At 27.8% G+C, this 20,474-nt stretch overlaps 3 protein-coding genes and 1 non-coding gene across 4 annotated transcripts; 3 read left to right on the top strand and 1 right to left on the bottom strand.

Moving 5' to 3' along the window:
* Positions 1 to 1,773: 1,773 nt before the first annotated feature.
* On the top strand, positions 1,774 to 6,063 carry LOC130939452 (laccase-4-like). The gene is made up of 7 exons (XM_057867555.1): positions 1,774 to 1,950; positions 2,769 to 2,920; positions 3,046 to 3,290; positions 3,402 to 3,530; positions 3,870 to 4,787; positions 5,505 to 5,614; positions 6,052 to 6,063. Exons 1-7 carry the CDS (start codon positions 1,837 to 1,839, stop codon positions 6,061 to 6,063), a joined length of 1,680 nt encoding a protein of 559 aa, XP_057723538.1. The 5' UTR covers positions 1,774 to 1,836.
* Positions 5,934 to 6,006, bottom strand: TRNAR-CCU (transfer RNA arginine (anticodon CCU)). Its single transcript has one exon. It is a non-coding gene; the product is annotated as a tRNA-Arg (tRNA).
* Positions 6,064 to 9,810: 3,747 nt separating the features above from the next.
* Positions 9,811 to 10,785, top strand: LOC130939451 (uncharacterized). The gene has a single exon (XM_057867554.1). The coding sequence runs from the start codon at positions 9,811 to 9,813 to the stop codon at positions 10,783 to 10,785; it is 975 nt and encodes a 324-aa protein (XP_057723537.1).
* Positions 10,786 to 18,385: 7,600 nt separating this feature from the next.
* Positions 18,386 to 20,185, top strand: LOC130941424 (uncharacterized protein At2g39795, mitochondrial-like). Its single transcript, XM_057869920.1, has 3 exons — positions 18,386 to 18,713; positions 19,335 to 19,678; positions 19,773 to 20,185. Exons 1-3 carry the CDS (start codon positions 18,447 to 18,449, stop codon positions 19,930 to 19,932), a joined length of 771 nt encoding a protein of 256 aa, XP_057725903.1. The 5' UTR covers positions 18,386 to 18,446; the 3' UTR covers positions 19,933 to 20,185.
* Positions 20,186 to 20,474: the final 289 nt, after the last annotated feature.

Below are 20,474 nucleotides of genomic sequence, written 5' to 3'. Positions count from 1 at the left end.
TACACATAACACAAACTCATTGATATAGTATATATATTTTTACTCATAGCATATATTTTTACACATAGCACATAAATTTTTGTACATAGCACAAATTTTTACTACAAATATATTTTGTTAGTTAGATGAAACAATGTTCTAAATATGTAATCCTTCAAAAATTTGTATGTTAGCACATAAAAAATTTTATGCTATGCAACAAGATTTTTGTGTTATTTACTATAAAGGTTCAAGGTCAATGTTTTCGGTACGTGGTCCTTAACAAATTTTTCTGCTGTATACTAAAATTTATGTGTTATACATTAAAATTGATTTGTTGTGTATCAAAATTTATGTGTTATAGTTTTTTAAACATTTATAAGAGAAGAAGATGATGAAAACGATGAGGACGGTGATAATAATAATAAGATAATAATAATAAGAGAGGATGATGAAGAAAAAAAAATTAAATAATAACATCAAGAAGAAGAAGACAACAGTAATGACAACGAAGATGACGACTAGCAGTGGCAGCAGTGACGACGACAACGACATTGAAGAAGGAAGAATAAATGTAAAAAAAAAAAGAAGAAGCAGCAATAAATTTTTACTTTTAAATAATTTGGTTACTCAAAAGACTTGGACACCTAATTTTTTAATTTATTTTACTTAATTACATAAAAAGAAACAATGAACAAACGGATAATATGTTGGGATATACGTCTATTATATTTTACTTTCAATCCGAAGTTGTTCATTTTCATCTATATGTGTTGTAAGGTAGGTTGTTTTTAAGTAAAACAAAAATTATAAGGTAATTAGTATTTTTACATAAAATTACTTATTAAATTTACTTCTATGAAATTGATAATTTTTAAATATTGTCTACTCTATGATTACCCAAAAAAAATAAAAAATAAAAAGATCTTCGTAAACACAAAAACTAATTGTTATGTATTTATGTACATTTATATATATTATTTTACATATTTTTTTAAGAAAATAATCAGCTATTAGAATAATCAAATTTATTATATAACAAAATAATTAAAAAATAAAACTTATTCACAAATATTAAATAATATATTTTCATATTGATTCCTGAAGGATTATTATTTGTGTCATTATGGTGGTAAAAAGGAATAATAGCCAACAAAAAATAGAAATCAAAGAATTTTGAGTGCACTACAACTGGGCAATGAGAAAATTTGATATGTTGCTGTATATGCAGTTAAAAGGAACAAGCTATCCACAAAAGGTCATGAAGTAGTGCATGAACTGAAAACCATATCTCAACAACAAAATTCCATTGCTATTGACATTTATTTGCTGGCCTCTCACTAAATTTGAAATGATCATTGTCAAAACAGCTTTAATCCAGCACTGTAATAATTAACAATATATATGTAAATCTTCTGGAAGAGCTTAATAAGTTTCCAATAATACATACAAAAAAGAGGTGATTTGGAGGTAAGGAAAAAAAAAAACCATGCAAATGGCACTAACTAATGAGAAAAATAATAAAAAATAAAAAAGTATATATATTTTCAGCTGGGAAGTATTTTTCAATTCATAAGAAGCTTTATGTCAGCTGAAAATTGCACAAATGAATACACATCATGGTGAGGGCTCCATTGTGTAGTATGCAAGAAAGCTTGGTTAATAAAATTATAATACATGTGGCCGGCATTATTTATAGTCTCACCTACTTTTTGTAAAATGACATGGCATCAAAAACATTGTTCTATTATATATATGCTAAGGTACCTGGTCATATTTTTAATTAATTCATAAATGAGAGACTATAATATAAGTGTTATTAGAAGAATTTGAGCACATAGAAAAGTTAATTGGTGAATGGTGGTAATGATGATGAAGAAAATGGAGCCACGCCTTCTAGCAATAATGTTTATGGCGTCTCTTTTTTTTCCATCGTTTGTTCACTCATTGGTTCGTCATTACAAGTTTAGTGTAAGTTTGTTTTCCCATGCCTTGTAGCCTCATAACAAATGGCATGCATGAGAAGAAAAATTAACTTCAAATGCATGGCTTTTGAAGTTTAGTATCTATACACTTACATCGATAGTATTTTTTTATTGACATCTACTTAACTAAAAGTGATATCTTTTTAAGATAATAATAAATACTAAAGTTAACTGTATATTTTTCCCTACTTGTTTAATTTGCACCCAATTAGTATGAACACATTTTCCATGCTCAATTTTAATTTGTTGCCTCATGATAAGTGACTTGAGATAAAAATTAACTTCAAATATCAAAGGTATTTAAATATTATTGAAGTTTATATATAGTGTCATATAATTTTGTTACATTAAATATCTAATCATGTATTACCATTACCATGTAAATAAAAATATCTTTTGAGATAATAATTATTAAAGTTAACTGATTTTGATTTTTCTTGTATGACAGCACCTAATTGAGCAACCAAAGTGAATACAAATCAAAATCATATTATTATGTTGACATAATATCATAAATTATTCCTAAAAAGTATTATATATACATAAAAAATTAGTCACTAAATCAATTATGTATTTGTATATGTATTTAACTCGTTTTCAATATATATTTTATATTCTAATATATATTTTTTACGAGTGACTGACTTGTTTGCTGATTGATTTTTAGTGTACACGTAATGTAATATAGGGTAGGTATGTATATTACTAAGATTCTCCGTTGAAAAGGTAAAGATAAATGGAGACACATTTGTGTCTAGGAATCTTGATGTCTTTAAAGCAAAGAATTTATGTTGGTGATGACAGGTGGTGTTGAAGAACACAACAAAGCTTTGCTCAACAAAATCATTTGTGACAGTCAATGGACAATTCCCGGGGCCAACTATCCATGCAAGGGAGGATGACACTGTCATTGTAAGGGTCACAAATCATGTTCCCTACAATGTTACACTCCACTGGTGAGAGATTACTACACAAATTGCAAGGAACTCAGAAAACTTGTATAGTGATATGATGAAAATAAAATAATAAGAAAAGGAGAGAAAATTTGACTAGATGATTTATTTTTGGACTTACGATATAGGCATGGAATCAAACAGTTTCGAAGTGGTTGGTATGATGGACCAGCATATGTAACACAATGTCCAATTCAGCCAGGGCAGAGCTATATTTACAACTTTACCATCACAGATCAAAGAGGAACACTTTGGTGGCATGCACATATCACTTGGCTAAGGGCTACAGTGCATGGTGCTATTGTCATTTTGCCTAAAAGGGGCATTCCCTATCCATTTCCTAAACCTGACGATGAAAAGATAATTGTTTTAGGTAACTTTTATTTTTTTTTTCATTTGACTCCAAAACTTGTGTATTATGCTACTTTGTATTAAATTATCTTATCGATATTTTTTATACTGTATACTTTTTTGTGGAGTGTAGGTGAATGGTGGAAGTCGGATGTCGAAGCAGTGGTTGATGAGGCCACAAAATCCGGTGGGCCACCAAACATATCAGATGCACACACCATCAATGGCCATCCAGGACCAGTTGCCGGTTGCATTTTCCAGGGTATATATGAATTAGGATTTATTTTACAAGTTTTTTATGAATCATCAATATAATTTTTTTAAAAAAATAGTATGTGTACATAAAAAATCAGCTATTATATATTTATGTATAAATATATATGTAGTTTAATTTAATTTTTAATGTGTATTTTGTATTTTGATATTTTATACTGATGACTGATTTTGATGTAGAGATATACATGTAACATGGTTGTAAATTTTTTATATAATCATCAAAGTGTATGTTATGGACTTCTAACATTATTGCTCCAAAGTTATAATAACATTTGAAAATTGAATAATCATCACTAAAATATTATTACCAACCTTTAATTTGCAGGATATACTCTGCATGTTGAAAGTGGCAAGTCCTATCTACTCCGCATAGTGAATGCAGCTTTGAATGATGAACTGTTCTTCAAAATTGCTGGCCATAAATTAACAGTGGTTGAAGCAGATGCATCCTATGTTAAGCCCTTTGAGATTGACACAATATTCTTGAGTCCAGGCCAAACCACCAATGTCCTTTTAACCGCAAACCAACCTGTTGGAAAGTACTTAATTGCAATAACACCATTCATGGATGCACCAATTGGCTTCGACAACTTGACGGCGACGGCGACGCTTCGCTACAAAGGGACACCGCCATACTCCAAAACAATGTTAAGCACTATTCCAGCTGTGAATGCAACTGAAGTAACATTCAGATTCATTGATTCTCTAAGAAGCATTAACACAAACACCTACCCTGCAAGAGTTCCATTAACCATAGACCATGACCTTTTCTTTGCAATAACCGTTGGGGTTAACCCTTGTGATACATGCCTTCAGGGGATAAGGATTGCATCTGCAATTAACAATATTACATTTGTGATGCCAACAACTTCACTCCTTGAAGCAAATTACTATAACATCCCTGGTGTTTTCACTGAGGATTTTCCACCAAGACCACCTATGGTTTTTGATTATACTGGGGTTCAACCAACTAATCTTCAGAGCAACAATGGAACAAAATTGTATAGGGTGAAATTCAATTCAAGTGTTCAGCTTGTGCTACAAGGAACTGCAATGATAGCACCTGAGAACCATCCCTTTCATTTGCATGGCTACAATTTCTTTGTTGTTGCACAAGGGCTAGGGAACTTTGACCCGGAGAAGGATCCCTTGACCTTTAATCTTGTTGACCCTGTTGAGAGGAACACAATTGGGGTACCAAATGCTGGATGGGCTGCAATAAGATTCAGGGCAGATAATCCAGGTACCAACAATTTACTTTCTCTTTTTCTCATTTTTTCCTAATTTTAGTGTACAAACAGTATTTTTGCAGAATTTGGCAATTACATCCGCAACGAGTAAGATAGGGTCGGTTTGGGTGTTAGACCAATTTTATTTGTCCAATTCACACTTTTAATATATAATGTGTATGTTGATAAAATAAATATACATATAACAAACAATCAGATAATTAAACCAAAATTCTAATCTTTTATAGAAATATTTAGTGCTATCAAACTAATAACTTAATTTGTTATTAGTACATAAATAAAGATATGATAAAATATAAAAAAATTAAATATTGTGTCTTAGTGAAAATAAATTTGTTTTATGAATCAAGTTGGATAAAATCAGATTGAGAGATTTAGAGTGGGTTCAAGTTAAATTGAGTTTAAACCTTATTCTATCGAATGCATTGCCACATCTAATTGTTTGGCTCATTTCTAAACCATTTTTTTAGAAAAAGGTCAATTATCCCACAATTTAATAAATGAAAAAAATTGAAACCGTTACATTGTTATGCTTAGTTTATAGTTGTGCAACTGAGATGAAATAGTTTAATTTATTATGCATTTTCAAGTGACACTTAACAGTGTACAAATTAAACACTCAAAAATATAATCAACATGGTAGCTAGGTCTATTTAGATTGTTTTGGCTAATTAATTGTTGTTGGATACAATATTGTGTGAATTTTGAAGGGGTTTGGTTCCTTCATTGCCACTTGGAAGTACACACAACCTGGGGACTTAAGATGGCATTCGTGGTAGACAATGGAGAAGGACCCAGCTTGTTTTATTTGTGGCAGTTGGTGAACTTCTATTTTATTTGTAGCACAAATCAATAAAAAAATATATTGCTTTTAGATAGCAAAATTCATACGTTTCTTTTTTTTTTTTTTTCTTTTTTTAGTCAAGTTTAGGATATATACAATGTAATTTTCGAGTGCATAAAAAAACTGTATGTACTTGTTAAGAATTAAAATTGGTATTGATAATATAATAGTCTTCTTCGATATCTCCTTGCCCTACATATGAAAATATCTAATCTAATGAATAACCATTTGATGATGGGAGTTTCTTCAGTTTATAGAAAAGTTTTTGAGCAGAAAAAAAAAATAAGAAAGAATGCGCGCCAGGTAGGGGTCGAACCTACGACCTTCTGCTTAGGAAACAGACGCTCTATCCACTGAGCTACAGGCGCCAGCTATTAATCTTATGCTTATTTATTTATTTGTTTTATTAATAGGTTTCAACCTAAGATCCCATACATACTATATGAATCTCTTATCAATGAACACCCAACTAAATGAAGTTTGAAAAAGATTTAAATGGAAGGTGTATAAGACTTCGTTATACATGTTGATGGGAGGACTGGGACTCGTCGGCCTTGATGATGACACGATTAGACCTTTGAATAGCATGAATGGTACCTACAAAGATACTCCGACGTTCAAATCAAAATGAATCTAACAGATATAAATAAGAATTATGAATGTATAATGTCCCTTTATATAGTTTGTATTGTTATTTTATCTTTTTTTATTAGCTAAGATAAGAGAATTATTTAAATTTGAATATTAGTTACCGATCTTTGATTTTTTGGCCTAATTTGGAACATACGGAGTACTTGGGCCTAGGAATCAGGCTATCGTTTGGCCAGTTTTGGAAACCCGAGTGCCAGGCCGAAACAGAAGGATAATTTAATCTCCAATCAGAAACATGTATATGAATTCAGCAACTATACAAATTAAACCTAAATTATAGTAATATAAACATAAAAAGTTAATTGTGGGAATTAAGTACTAAGGCAGTATTATTTATATACAACTAGAATTCATTAAATAATCAACAGTAGTTCTTCTAGAAAAGTTGGAAGTGGGAGAAAAAGAAAGAGAATGGAGAAATGGAGGTATATGATAGAGATATTTTGACTTTTCTTCAAGACTTATTGATTGTTTGATGAGTATTCTAGATATAGTACGTATTTCCTTCACTCTTGCATTGTTAACATAACATGAATTGATCAAGGATAGAAACTTGATCCATTATAAATACATCATTAAATTATATAGGATATAAGTATAAATATTGTATATATACAAATGATTATGCAACATGCATGCATGGGTTTATACTGAACTACTCCAACATGAAGTTGACTGGTAACTACCTTTTCTTATTACTTGTATATAGTCTTATCAGCTTTAATTTAGTCTCGGAAGGCTCCGTTGTAGCATTCATTATACCTTCTAACAAGAATGATAGGTAGTCAAAAGTTTTTGGTTAATATATAATTAATACTTTCAAAAATAAGTATATTTAATATAAATAACCGCTGCTATTTGCCGAATATGGTGTAGTGGAAAAAGATTATTTAAGAAACAAGTAGACTACATGTTAATTAGAACAATTTCGCTACGTTACCAACTAAATTTCTGCCAATTTTTATTATATCAAATCAATATTTAATGCATTATTAAACTAGTTATTAATTATCAATTAAAAATATATTTAATCATTTTAATAATAATAATAATAATAATAATAATAATAATAATAATAATAATAATATATGATAATGATATGATAATGGCACTGGTCTAATCATGATAAGAATATTTGATTCTAATCATAAAATGATCAAATCTTATGATATTAATAACGCACATTGATTTTAAATATTTTTAGTTATTTTAATTATATTAATTTTAAAATATTGATATAATTCTAATTCTTATTCATTATCCAATAATAATAATAATAATAATAATAATAATAACTTGAAAAACCCGTATATAAACTATTTCAATTATCCGTGTATTATTGTTAAAATTCTATATGTTCCTAAATATAAATCTTGAAAAATACGACATGGCACGTGCTATTAGTGTAGAGTTGTTTAGGTTTGTTTAGAAAGATATAATAGAATTTATATTTCTAAATTTCAATACATATATTTCTATTTCAATCTGTGTATACAGTGGTGGATCTAGGGGGGCCTAAGGTGGCCATGGTGTCCCTCCAAAATTTAAAAAAAATAGTAAATAGTAATAATTAATAATATTAAATTTATTTTTATATATAATATTGAAAAAAATATAAGTTACAAAATTTTATAAATTAAAATAATTAAAAACTGCACTATGTATTAGATATTTGAATTATTGTTGCTCTTGTTAACAAATAGTTCATTCTAATAATTAATAAAAATGGTTTTATTATACTAGCCCAAGCCCATACTATTAATTAAAGTAACACTAGTACATTTTTCAAATATTTGTTTCAAACCATCAGAGGCAGCAAGGTGGCCATGGTGTCCCTCCAAAATTTAAAAAAAATAGTAAATAGTAATAATTAATAATATTAAATTTATTTTTATATATAATATTGAAAAAAATATAAGTTACAAAATTTTATAAATTAAAATAATTAAAAACTGCACTATGTATTAGATATTTGAATTATTGTTGCTCTTGTTAACAAATAGTTCTTTCATAATTAATAAATGGTTTTATTATACTAGCCCAAGCCATACTATTAATTAAAGTAACACTAGTACATTTTCAATATGTTTCAAACCATCAGAGGCAGCGCCACTTTTCTCTCTCTTTTAGTGGTTTCCAAATTTTGGTCTTCTACTCTCTCATTCTAATTTTCTTTCCATACCAAACAAGACTATGAAGAAAAATCATTGAAGAGAAGTGAACAGCAAAATATTAACCATTGAATGCACACAAAGATTCAAAGAGGTATATTTCAATTTTTTTAAGTTAATAACAATGTCAAGTTATTTATATATATTTAAAATAATTAATTTATTTTTTTATAATGGACAGTGTTCAAAGATTGAAGTGAGGGCAAAACTCAATAAAATTATTTTTTGGGTGAGACTTGGAACAAAAAATAATCAGGTAAATCATAACTTTTTTTGGTTATTATATATTTGTGTTTCTAAAATTATTTGTTATTGCTCAATAGGTTTAATATTTTTTTTAAAGAAAATAATATATATGCAATTATTTTTGTTTTTTTGTTAGATAGTTCAAGTTAAAAATGTCAAAGATGAAAACAATTCACTCATTTTTCAAGAGAAAAGAGAGAATATATGATGAACAAAATTCAGCTTCAGATTCTTTGAGTAATGTTCAAAATATTATTGAACAACCTGTGACACAACTTGTTGAGCAAGATATTCAACCCCCTGCTTCCAAAATAACAAGGACTGAAATAGATCAAGTTAATATTGATACATTGATGCGTGATCTCGGAAAGCGTCCGCAAATTTGAAATTATCCTATCAATCAACAAGATGAAATCCGTAGAGCATACATAAAGTTTGGACCATATCAATTTATTATGGATGAGTACCCTCTTTCTGGTCTAGAAAGTCATCCTCGTCGTTTCAAAGCTCATTGGTTTAAGAGTTTTTCTTGGCTAGAATATTCGCCAGAAGTGGATGCTGCATTTTGTCTTCCATGCTATTTATTTTCTAGAAAATCAAGTCCATTCACATCAGGAGGATTTCGCAATTGGAAAAAAGTGAATAATGGAAAGGATTGTGCATCTTTATCTCATGTGAGTAAATCTCTTAATTCTCCTCATAATATTGCTGTTAAGTCTTGTAAAGATTTGCTTAATCAATTATGTCACATTGACAAAGTATTGGCTAAGCAAAACTCACAACAAGTTTTAAGCAATAGATTGCGTCTTAAAGCCTCTATTGATACTGTCAGATGGTTAACGTTTTAAGCTTGTGCTTTTAGGAGACATGACGAGAGTCATGAGTTTCAGAATTGAGGAAATTTTCTTGAAATGTTAAAATTATTAGCTTCTTACAATAAAGAAGTGGATGCAGTTGTTTTGGATAATGCTCCTCAAAATGCAATATACACATCACCTTCTATTCAAAAGGAAATTCTACATGTTTTTGCTAGAAAGGTGCAAAATGAAATTCGCAATGAGATTGGTAATGCAAAATTTTGTTTGATTGTTGATGAAGCTAGAGATGAATCTAGAAGAGGAACAAATGGCACTTGTTGTTAGATTTGTTGATAAGCATGGATTTGTCAAAGAAAGGCTAATAGATGTTGTTCATGTCAAAGATACTACTTCTGCTACTCTAAAACAAGAGATTTATTCTGCATTATCTCATCACAATCTCAACATTCAAAATGTTCGAGGTCAAGGGTATGACGGAGCTAGTAATATGCGTGGAGAGTGGAAAGGGTTACAAGCTTTAATTATTCAAGAATGTCTTTATGCATATTATGTTCATTGCTTTGCTCATCAATTACAGCTAGCTCTTGTTGCCGCGGCTAAAGAAGTTGTTGATGTTCATGCTTTTTTCCAAAGTTTGAGTAATATTATCAATGTTGTGTGCTCTTGCAAACGCAATGATGAATTACGATCTGCTTATGCAACTGAAATTTCTCATTTAGTTGCAACTAATCAAATTGAAACAGGAAGGGGAGCAAATCGAATTGGCACATTAAAAAGATCAGGAGATACTAGGTGGAGCTCTCACTTCAACTCAATTTGTAGCCTTTTACGTATGTTTGGAGCAACAACTTCAGTTCTGGAAGATTTGGCTACTAATGGATCTACATATTCTCAACGTGGTGATGCTACTTATGCTCTTAAATCTTTATTATCATTTGATTTTGTTTTCATTTTGCATATGATGAAAGAAATCATGGGAATCACTGATAAACTTTGTCAAGTATTGCAACAAAAATCTCAAGACATTTTGAATGCTATGCATCTGGTTTCTAGTACAAAGTCATTGATTCAACAGTTAAGAGATAGTAGTTGGGGAGCACTTTTGGAGAAAGTTGGTTCTTTCTGCAATGATCATGCTATTCAGATACTTGATATGGGTGCTTCTTTTAGTGACATAATTCGGTCTCGTCGTAAAAAGGATGTTGTCACTGTTGAACACCACTATCGTGTTGACATTTTTACTAGCGTGATAGATTTTTAATTGAAAGAGCTAAATAGTAGATTTAGTGAGCAAGCAACCGAGCTCCTCATATTGAGTACATCTTTAGATCCTAAAGATGCTTTCAAGTTATTCAGTGTTTGCAACATATGCAATCTTGCAAAGAATTTCTATCTTTAGATTTTTCTGAGCAAGAAAAGATTCAATTGGATTATGAGTTACAACATTATAAACTTGATGTGGTTAAAGCTCCAGATTTTCAGAATTTGTCTACTCTTGCTGAATTGTGTCAAAAATTGACAGAGACAGGAAAATCAAATATATATCCTTTAATAGATAGATTAATTCGTCTTGTTTTGACTCTCCCTGTGACAACAGCAATAACTGAACGGGCCTTTTCAGCTATGAAGATTATTAAAACAAGGCTTCGAAACAAGATGAAAGATGAATTTTTAGCAGATTGTATGATTGTATATATTGAAAAGGAAATTGCTTCAAATTTTACTTCAGAGATGATAATTGATGATTTTAGTTCCATGAAGCATCGTCGAGCAAGTTTAAAAATGTCAAAATCTTAAAGTATGTAGTTGAACATTAACTTTTATATAATATAATTACTTTTTTGATATATATGCTACAAATCATATTTTGTTAATTTTTTGTTATATTTTATATTTAATTGGCTCCCCTCTTATGAAATTTCTGGTTCCGCCACTGTGTGTATATCAGGTATAATATTCTTATTCATTGTCCAAGATTTCTCTAATCATGATAGAAGATAATAATTCTAATCATGATATGACAAAATTATATAATTTTAACAAAATTAATATATGTGTAATTATTATATATAATAAAAAATTACTTTAATAACAAGTAATTTACATATTTATTTTTGTTTTACTAAAATATATATAATAAATTACCTTAATAATAAGTAATTACCTTAATAACAAAATGATATAGTAATCACTTCAATATTTACTTTTTAGATAGCTCAATTTTCATTAAACGTAATAGAAACCATAAAAACCAACAATAAATTCTTACTTGAGTTTTTCGTTATTCTTATATATAGGCTTTATTTTTTTAATAATACATTATATATATATATATATTTATATCTATTTTTTATACAGTAATAATATTATATATTTATATATCTTTTTTTTAATTCTTTCTTAAAAATATTGACATATAATTAATATAAATAACATATATATTGAATAAATATCTCTATTGAATTAATTATAACGATTAATACAAGATAATAACATAAGAATAACTTAATTATAGCAAGAATTTGCATTAAAATTATTGACTAATAATTTGAATATGATTGATATAGTTAAATTGATAATTGATAATACTGAGAGTATATATAGCAATTATATTAATTATAATAATAATTCACGTGACTTTATATGCAATAATTTGAATTATAATTGTCACCTAGTTATACTTGAATATTATTTAATTTTAGATATTTTATAGGTAAAAGTTATTCTCACGTAAATTATCATCATTATTCAATAATAATAATAATAATAATAATAATAATAATAATAATAATAATTAATATAGTTGATATAATTGATATAGTTCTAATTCTCATTCATATGTAATAATTTTATCAGTACATATTTATAATTTTAATAATAATAATAATAATAATAATAATAATAATATATGGACATAAAATTAATTAGTTAACAAATTTAATTTTTATTATCGAGTTTTGTTTTCACTCAAATTTTTAATCATTAGTGATTTTATTTTTTATCTTTACAGTATATTTTGAATATAAAAAAAATAGTATTGATCGTTATCTATTTTATTTATTTATAGTCATAATTAAATTTGATATAATTATAGTAAGTCTCTATAATTATAACAATTTAAACCTACTTCATATATAGCATTAATATTATACATATTTATATATCTCCTCTTTTATTTCTTTCAAAAAAATTTGGCATATAATTAATGTGAATAACATATATATATATATATATATATATATATATATAGCAGATATAGCAGGTGTCTCTATTTATATACTTTTTTTCTAATTATAGGAAGTATTTCCATTAAAAATCCGTACTATGTGTGTGTGTGTATATATATATATATATATAAGTCGTAATAGTCAATTGTTGAAAATTCGTACCTCATTCATTTTTTTTTCTCTTTATTATTTTTAATACCTAATGGCTATAAGCTATGATTCTATCAACAGTATTATTACCTATAATAGATTATGTAATGAAAAGGTTTGGAAAATAAAGGTAAGGATTATAAGGTTATGGAAAGTCTCATCCAAATTTGACAAGAGTAAGATAGCTTACCTAAAAATGGTTCTCATGGATGATAAGGTATGTTGATTATCCTCTATGATTTCTTCAAGTGATTTAATAGAGTTATAAGTGCTAATGGTCTTCATTTTTAATTTGTTTTACAGTGTGATAAAATTCATTGTTCAAACAAAAATTATTTGACAAAGATGTTTGAGAATGATTTAATCAAGGGGAAGGTTTGTGTCTTCTCAAATTTTTCTGATTGAGGAATCAAACAGAATTTATCTTCTGACTACACATGTGTGTAGAATAACTTTTAAAAAGGAGTCACGTATAGTAAGTACAATCGATGATCGTAACATTCCTGACAATCATTTCAATTTTCTCGATCACATGCTGATATATTGAGACAAACAAATGAAAAGGCTAACTTATTTGGTACGTAGTTAATTTGTATTATTATTATTATTATTATTATTGTGTTGTTCATTTATTTGTCTTTAATTTCATGCTTTTAATTCGTTTTTTTTAATTAAATGTTATTAGACTCTTGACTGGAAAAGGAGAACTTATATCATGGTCAAAAATAGAAAAAAGTGGCCATTATACTGTGGTTGATCTCCATGATTTGCAATATGTGAAGATTTAAAATTTTACAATTATAATTTGTTTTGTAACAATAGATTATTATCTATTCATATGCAAAATCTTTTTTTATTATATATTATTACTTATTTCTATTAATTTCTGCTTTTATTAAGAAATGAGAAAAAATTAAATGCACACTGTAGAATTAATTTGCAACTCAACTACTCAATTATCTATGTGATCACCAAGCAACCAAATACATACTAATTATCCAATTTGCAAAATTTAACAAGGGCATTAGTAAGCATATTGATTTAACCTTTTATTTGACATATTTATTTATATTATATTTATAATCATGTTATAATTATTTTTAAAACTATCTTTTAAAAAAATACTATTAATATTAACATATGATGTATTAAATAGATATTTTAAAAGTAACAGTAGCTTATGAAAAATAAAAATTAACGTAAATAAATATTGCAAAACATATATCTATACAACTCCTTTTGTTTTTTTTTCTAATACAAACACAGTTCAACTAAACTCTATTTACTCCAAAATCATGTGATAGAGTGCAAAACTTTAATCGATAATAAAGCTGGAAATATTGTTCTTATCTCAATACTAAATCTAATTTCAAATAATGAAACATTATCGATCAGATTTTAAAGAAGATAATTTTTAATTATCATGTCATTTGCAATGACAATAAATAAGTCCCATAGAAAAACTCTATCGAAAGTTGGAATTTACCTTCCAAGGCCAGTTTTTACCCATGGTCAATTGTATGTTACGTTACTAAGGGTAACCAGTAAAGATGGTCTGCAAGTGCTGCTGTCGCAAGATCATGTGCACTTGGAAGATAATTGCACGATGAATGTGGTATATAGAAAAGTTTTTGAGAGCTTATAATAAAAATGTAATAACAAAATGTCTTACTTAAATTTATTTATTTATTAAAATTTATTACTATTAATTAAAAAAATTTAACAATTCTAGGAGCTAATGGATAATGCATTCTTATTGTACATTAATAGCTTGAGAATATTAAAATTATCATAAAAATCCGTATTATTTTATTCTCCTGATAAACAATTTTATAATTACGTTAATCATATAATTTTATATACTAACATTGATACAATGTTGTTTCAGATATATATTTTGCAGGTATCAAAGGATAGCGTTGAATTGTTATTCAGTAGGTTTAAATTATTTATTGTTTATTGCAAAACTTTTTGCATTAGGATTCTCTATTAATTTGTACTTTATTTTGAGTTGATTTTGATATGTTCTTACTTCAGAGTAAGCCAACATATAAAACTTTGTTGGTGAATTTAAGTATTACTAGATTATTTATGTTCATATTGAGTATATATGTTTGATTTATTGAAAAAAGTAGAATAAATAACTATTTTATAGTTAATACAATTAACACTATATTAAAAAAATGCATACAATTTATTTTTTTATTAATTAAATTATTATAATTGAAATTAATTTTAACACAAAAGTTTAGAATTATAATTTCAATCTTATCACATGCATGGTACGGGTTATTATACTTGTTAATACTTTTAAAAATAAGTGAAAAAGATTATTTAAGAAACAAGTAGACTACATGCTAATTAAAACAATTCCGTTACATTACCAACTGCTGCATTTCTGCCAACTCTTATTTATAACTGTGTTTACTGGAAGTGTCTTTGTGAATGCATCTAATAAAAATATCTTTTCTATAGCTGTATTTAATAGAAGTGTATTTATAGATATATTTTTTTATGTGTCTCTTTATATATGTGTTTAAAATATAATAATTAATTATTTTTGGTAATAAATTGATAAATAATATGTTGGTACCCTATACTTTTTCTAATTAAAATACATCTAGTTATTATTAATTATATGTTGACTGAAAAACATTAGTCACATACACTTTTTTTTTTGTGATTTGTGTGTATGCAGAGTATATTATTTCATGCGTACATCACTCAAATATATGTGTGCAAAAACTTGACAAATATGTATACGAAATTTGTTGGTCATATCATCAATTATGGGGAAAAAATAGCTTAGCTCCTAAAATTTTTCATTTTGCAATGAGTTTTGTGCTGAAATGTGGGCTTAATATAAATCATTTGTTAAAACCTTTAAAATAAATTTATTAAAAGAACTTAGGGAGTGCTTTTTTTTTGGGTTGGGTAGGTGGGGTTTGGGGGAAGGGATTTTGGTTGTTCAAAATTGTTCTTAAATCTTAACAATTATAGCAAAAATCTCTTTATAATATTGTGTTTATTTGGATGTTTTTAAGTTATTAAAAAAAATTAATTTTTAAAATTTTTTAATAATATGTTAGATAAAATTTTAGTAGTAAAAATAAAAATATTAAAAAATTAAAAAATATCTTTTAAAAATTATAATTTATATCTTTTTAAAAATATCTTTTTTATTTAAAAAATATTTTTAATATGATAAATAAACAAAAAATATTTTTTATATTGTTATATCCAAATATAATTATTAAATAAAAAAATATTTTATATGAAATATCTAAATATAAAATTATTTTTATTTTTTTAAAAATATTTTTTATAAAATCTCATCCAAACAAATCCAATAAAACACTTCTTTGTGTATCAATAATTGAGAACTTTCACTCTTTTAGTTATATATATATATATATATATATATATTCTAATACCTGAACGCTTTTGAGTTCTGACTCTTGTTATTATAACACGATAATAGCTAGAAATATATAATAAAATAGAATTATATAACAAAAATTTACGAATATTGATACAAACACAATACATGATATGAGATACATTAATATATTAATTTTAATTTTCGTAAAATACAGATACCCCACATATATACTAAATATACACACATAGATACATGAGATAATTTTAAATAGATATTTTAAGATAAATAAATTTTTGACTTTATAATTTAAAGATATATAAATTTTTGATTAATTAAAAATATAACAATATTTCTTTTAAATATAAAATATTTAAATTTTTTCGTCTAAAATATATAAAAACAAATAGATCATTTATAAAGATTTAGATGTCTAATATTTTAAAAAATAGAGACGTTTTTTATTTTTAATTAATTGATGATTTATTTGTTTTCAAAATAAAAAATGAAGGATCTATTTGTTTTTTATTTTTTAATTATGATGTAATTGAATATAAAAAAGCCTACGCCTATATATTAAATAATTGTTGTATTTAAAATGTATTTGACTTGTAAATACGATAATTCAATAAAAAATATTCGTGCTTCTTAATAAAAAAAAATACAACACGACGAAACTAAAATTATTAACGTGCAGAGTAGAATAAAATTAAGTTAACGGAGATATAAAAAGGGAAATGAACAAACTATCATATTCACTATAGGCTATAGCCTATATAGGTTACAGCCATTGTTTAGAAGAAAATTTACCGACTAATTAAGAAGAGGCACAATGTCCAAGTCATTAACAATATTCAACAATGGTGACAATTATTTTGAGCTGTTTACATCAGTATAATTAATTTGCATTGTCATTCTACTAAATCAAAAGATAGAATTTTCTAATGCGATTGTTGACTATGTAACTAAATAATTTTGAGTTATAATTCATGAAGTAAACTTTTAAATAGAACCAATTTGGGTTGGTCGAGTGATCAGCTCACTCGTCCCTTTAAATAAGTGTGGGGTTCGAATCTCGCCTTGTGCATGCAGTAACCCATTTCTTCACTAGTATCAATCAATACCGATAGAAAATAATTTTTGTTTGGTTCGTTGAGAAGCGGTTTTAAGTGGAGGATTAAACTGTTTGTGTTGTTAGTTTTCGGTTAGACCGATTCAACTAGCTGATTCAGTTTAGTTTTCTGAACCATGGTTAACAACAATCCAATAATAAAAACAAATTAAAATAAAAAACATAAATTAAGATCAAAACAACAATAAAAAAATCAAAATAAAAAAAATCAAACTACAACAACAACAATTTATCAAATTAACAAATTATCAAAATATCAAGCATAGTACACTAAACTAACCATCACAATTTACAAAGTCAAGAACATTATCCAGAACAACAATTTATCAAAGTAACAAATTAATCAGATGAAGAACATTACAAAACAAGTTAATACAACAATCCAACAACAAAATAAGAACCGAAACTCCAACTTATTAATTAAAACAACAACCATAAAACAAGAACTACAACCTCTACCTAGTTATTGTTTTGCATAATTATTCTCAATTTAACAAAATACCCAACTAAGTAATTATGCACACAAAAAAATTTAAGTGTTACTTAGATTTTTTTTATCAATAATAGACTTATTATTGTAATTATTTTTAAGTGAGAGTACATAAAGAATACATGATATATAAGCTATAATAACTCAACAAATATCTTCTAAGAAAATGCAAGATCTTGAAATGAATAAAATAAGAATAATCTACATATTTAAGTCTTTTTAGTAACTAAGTTCAACCAATTTAGTCTAACATAATAAAATCAGTCATAGATAACATTATTCCAAGTCTTATTGTTTAAAGTTTTGGTATTTTTGTCACATAGAACTCATTTTTTTATTATGGCAACATTAGTTTTTTTTTGTTTGATGAATACTCCTTTCCCTTATGGACCGGTCCGAAAAAGAGAATGGGCCGAATACTAGAGAGCTTCACTTGCGTAACATTACTACAAGTTTTAGGGTTTGAAAATTTCCCAAATCTCTTAAACCCTATTAAAACCCCATTCCCTCTTCGGCTGTTTTTCTCTTCCCCTCAGTTTCGGAAATGGCGTTCAGCTCGATTCTTCGCAGGTCTGGATCTCTCGCAAGGCCTCTTGTGATTGCAGGGCAATTGTTGAAGAACACTCAGCGGCAGAGTAGCTACTGCACCGTTTTGTTGAGCGCCATCAACCAGAACTTGCAAAAGGACTCGGCGGTTCCGACGTTCGGTTTTTCTTCTTTGGCTTATAAGAACAAGCCCACCTCCGACGAGAACCTTCTCCGCGTCATCGAATCGGAGATCACTTGCGCCCAGGAAACCGACAATCACACTGTAAGTTTCTTTGCTCTTCTTTCTTCATCATTCTGTGAAATGATTATCTTGATAATGAAAGGGATTCGGTAATCAGCTCAATTCAATGATTATTACGATGGTTGATTATTATTTCTAGCTCCCTCCACTGGTTTGATGTTTCGTTGACTAAAAAATGTTGCTGTAGCATTGTTTCACATAAACTTCTATGCATTATTTAATTTTAGTAGTGTCATTTTTCTTTTGAAGTGTGTATCATAAATTTAGTGCTTTTTTTCCTTCTTTCTTATATGTGATGTGCTTTACTCTTTTTTATTTTGTTCTTGCCATTAAATACCAATATTGTATTCTTTTCACCACTTGCCTCTTGAATTGTATTTTTTTTATAATTAATTATTCATAATTTTATGAAGTATTGGTCCTTATAGTTTTATTTATTTCTTTATTTGGTCACTAAAGCATAAATTGTAAGAAACTATGTGGACTTGTACGAAAATATTTATGTTATCTGGACAGATCAAATTTGAATACAACTATAGGTACAAAAGTTATATTTAAACTATGATTTATTTTGGGAGTTTCTTGTTGAAATTTGGGAAAGTAGTTGTATGATCACACTTTTTTTTGGTGTTATGGAGACAGGTTGATGAGGCTCCAAGTAATTTCCCTTTTAAGATACTTGATCAGCCGGGACAGCAGACTATAATGCTTGAAAGGACATATCAAGGTGAGGAAATTAAGGTTGAGGTGCACATGCCTGATCTGGTCACCGGGGAAGAAAATGATGATGGTCGTGACGACGACGATGAGAGTGAGAGAGCATCTCAGTCAAGCATTCCGCTTTCAGTCAGTGTTTACAAGAAGGATGGGCCCTATCTGGAATTCAGTTGTGTGGCTTACCCCGATGAGGTCGTCATTGACAGCTTGTCTGTTAAGAATCCGGAACCCAGCGAGGATCAGATTGCATACGAAGGACCAGACTTCCAGTAAGTCTCCGCACCTTGCACTCAGAATCTTTTCATTTCACAGTTCAATATTCTGGTAGTGTACCTGAACTTCTTTTGTGTTCCTGTCTTACAGGGATTTGGACGAGGGCCTCCAAAAGTCTTTCCACAAGTACTTAGAAATTAGAGGAATCAAGCCTAGCACAACCAATTTCTTGCATGAGTACATGATCAACAAGGATAGCAGGGAATACTTGGTCTGGTTGCAGAAGCTCAAGCAATTTGTTGAAGCATGAGACGTTATTTTAAGCAAGAACACGCAACACTGAAAATTTGTTTTAATAACTTGATTATATGCGTTGATGCCATACATTCAGAGGGAAATATAATTAGATACCCTGTCACTGTGGTTTAGTGATAGTTCCTATTAGAAGTAGGTTTGGTTAATTTTGTTTGTGTATCCTCTTTGGCGCATTTTCTTGTATGAGCTTGACAATTTTTTTTTTTTTGGGAAAATTATAAAGAAAGCCAAGTATTAGTCGTTCATTTCTTAGTTAATATTTCATGCGCGTGCCTTTGGTCTTCCATCTTTTTATTACGCGTATCAAACAGAGAACTCGAGTTAGAGATTTTGTCGAGAGTCGAGAATGAGAGCACTTTATGGATTTTTTTGTTCAATATGTATACCGGTGGTTATTTACTATGTACATATAACATGATTAATCTTTAAAATATCTAATTTACAAATTAAAACATTAAAATATTTACAATGCACATTTGCTTTCTTCCATATTTACTCACTCCTTTTGTTTTTTGTATTGGAGTATATATAAATTTT

Source organism: Arachis stenosperma, chromosome 7 (assembly GCF_014773155.1).
Source record: "Arachis stenosperma cultivar V10309 chromosome 7, arast.V10309.gnm1.PFL2, whole genome shotgun sequence".
NCBI lineage: Eukaryota > Viridiplantae > Streptophyta > Magnoliopsida > Fabales > Fabaceae > Arachis > Arachis stenosperma.
The sequence above is the reverse complement of the archived record's forward strand: the minus strand, read 5'-3'. Positions and strand labels throughout refer to the sequence as shown.

Bases quoted from the DNA above. Each gene is read 5' to 3' on its own strand.
- LOC130941424 (XM_057869920.1), top strand. From the start codon at position 18,447: ATGGCGTTCAGCTCGATTCTTCGCAGGTCTGGATCTCTCGCAAGGCCT. The intron at 18,714-19,334 runs GTAAGTTTCTTT...TTATGGAGACAG, and splicing joins AGGAAACCGACAATCACACT to GTTGATGAGGCTCCAAGTAA. The intron at 19,679-19,772 runs GTAAGTCTCCGC...CCTGTCTTACAG, and splicing joins TACGAAGGACCAGACTTCCA to GGATTTGGACGAGGGCCTCC.
- LOC130939451 (XM_057867554.1), top strand. From the start codon at position 9,811: ATGAATCTAGAAGAGGAACAAATGGCACTTGTTGTTAGATTTGTTGAT.
- LOC130939452 (XM_057867555.1), top strand. From the start codon at position 1,837: ATGGTGGTAATGATGATGAAGAAAATGGAGCCACGCCTTCTAGCAATA. The intron at 1,951-2,768 runs GTAAGTTTGTTT...TGGTGATGACAG, and splicing joins TTCGTCATTACAAGTTTAGT to GTGGTGTTGAAGAACACAAC. The intron at 2,921-3,045 runs GTGAGAGATTAC...CTTACGATATAG, and splicing joins TACAATGTTACACTCCACTG to GCATGGAATCAAACAGTTTC.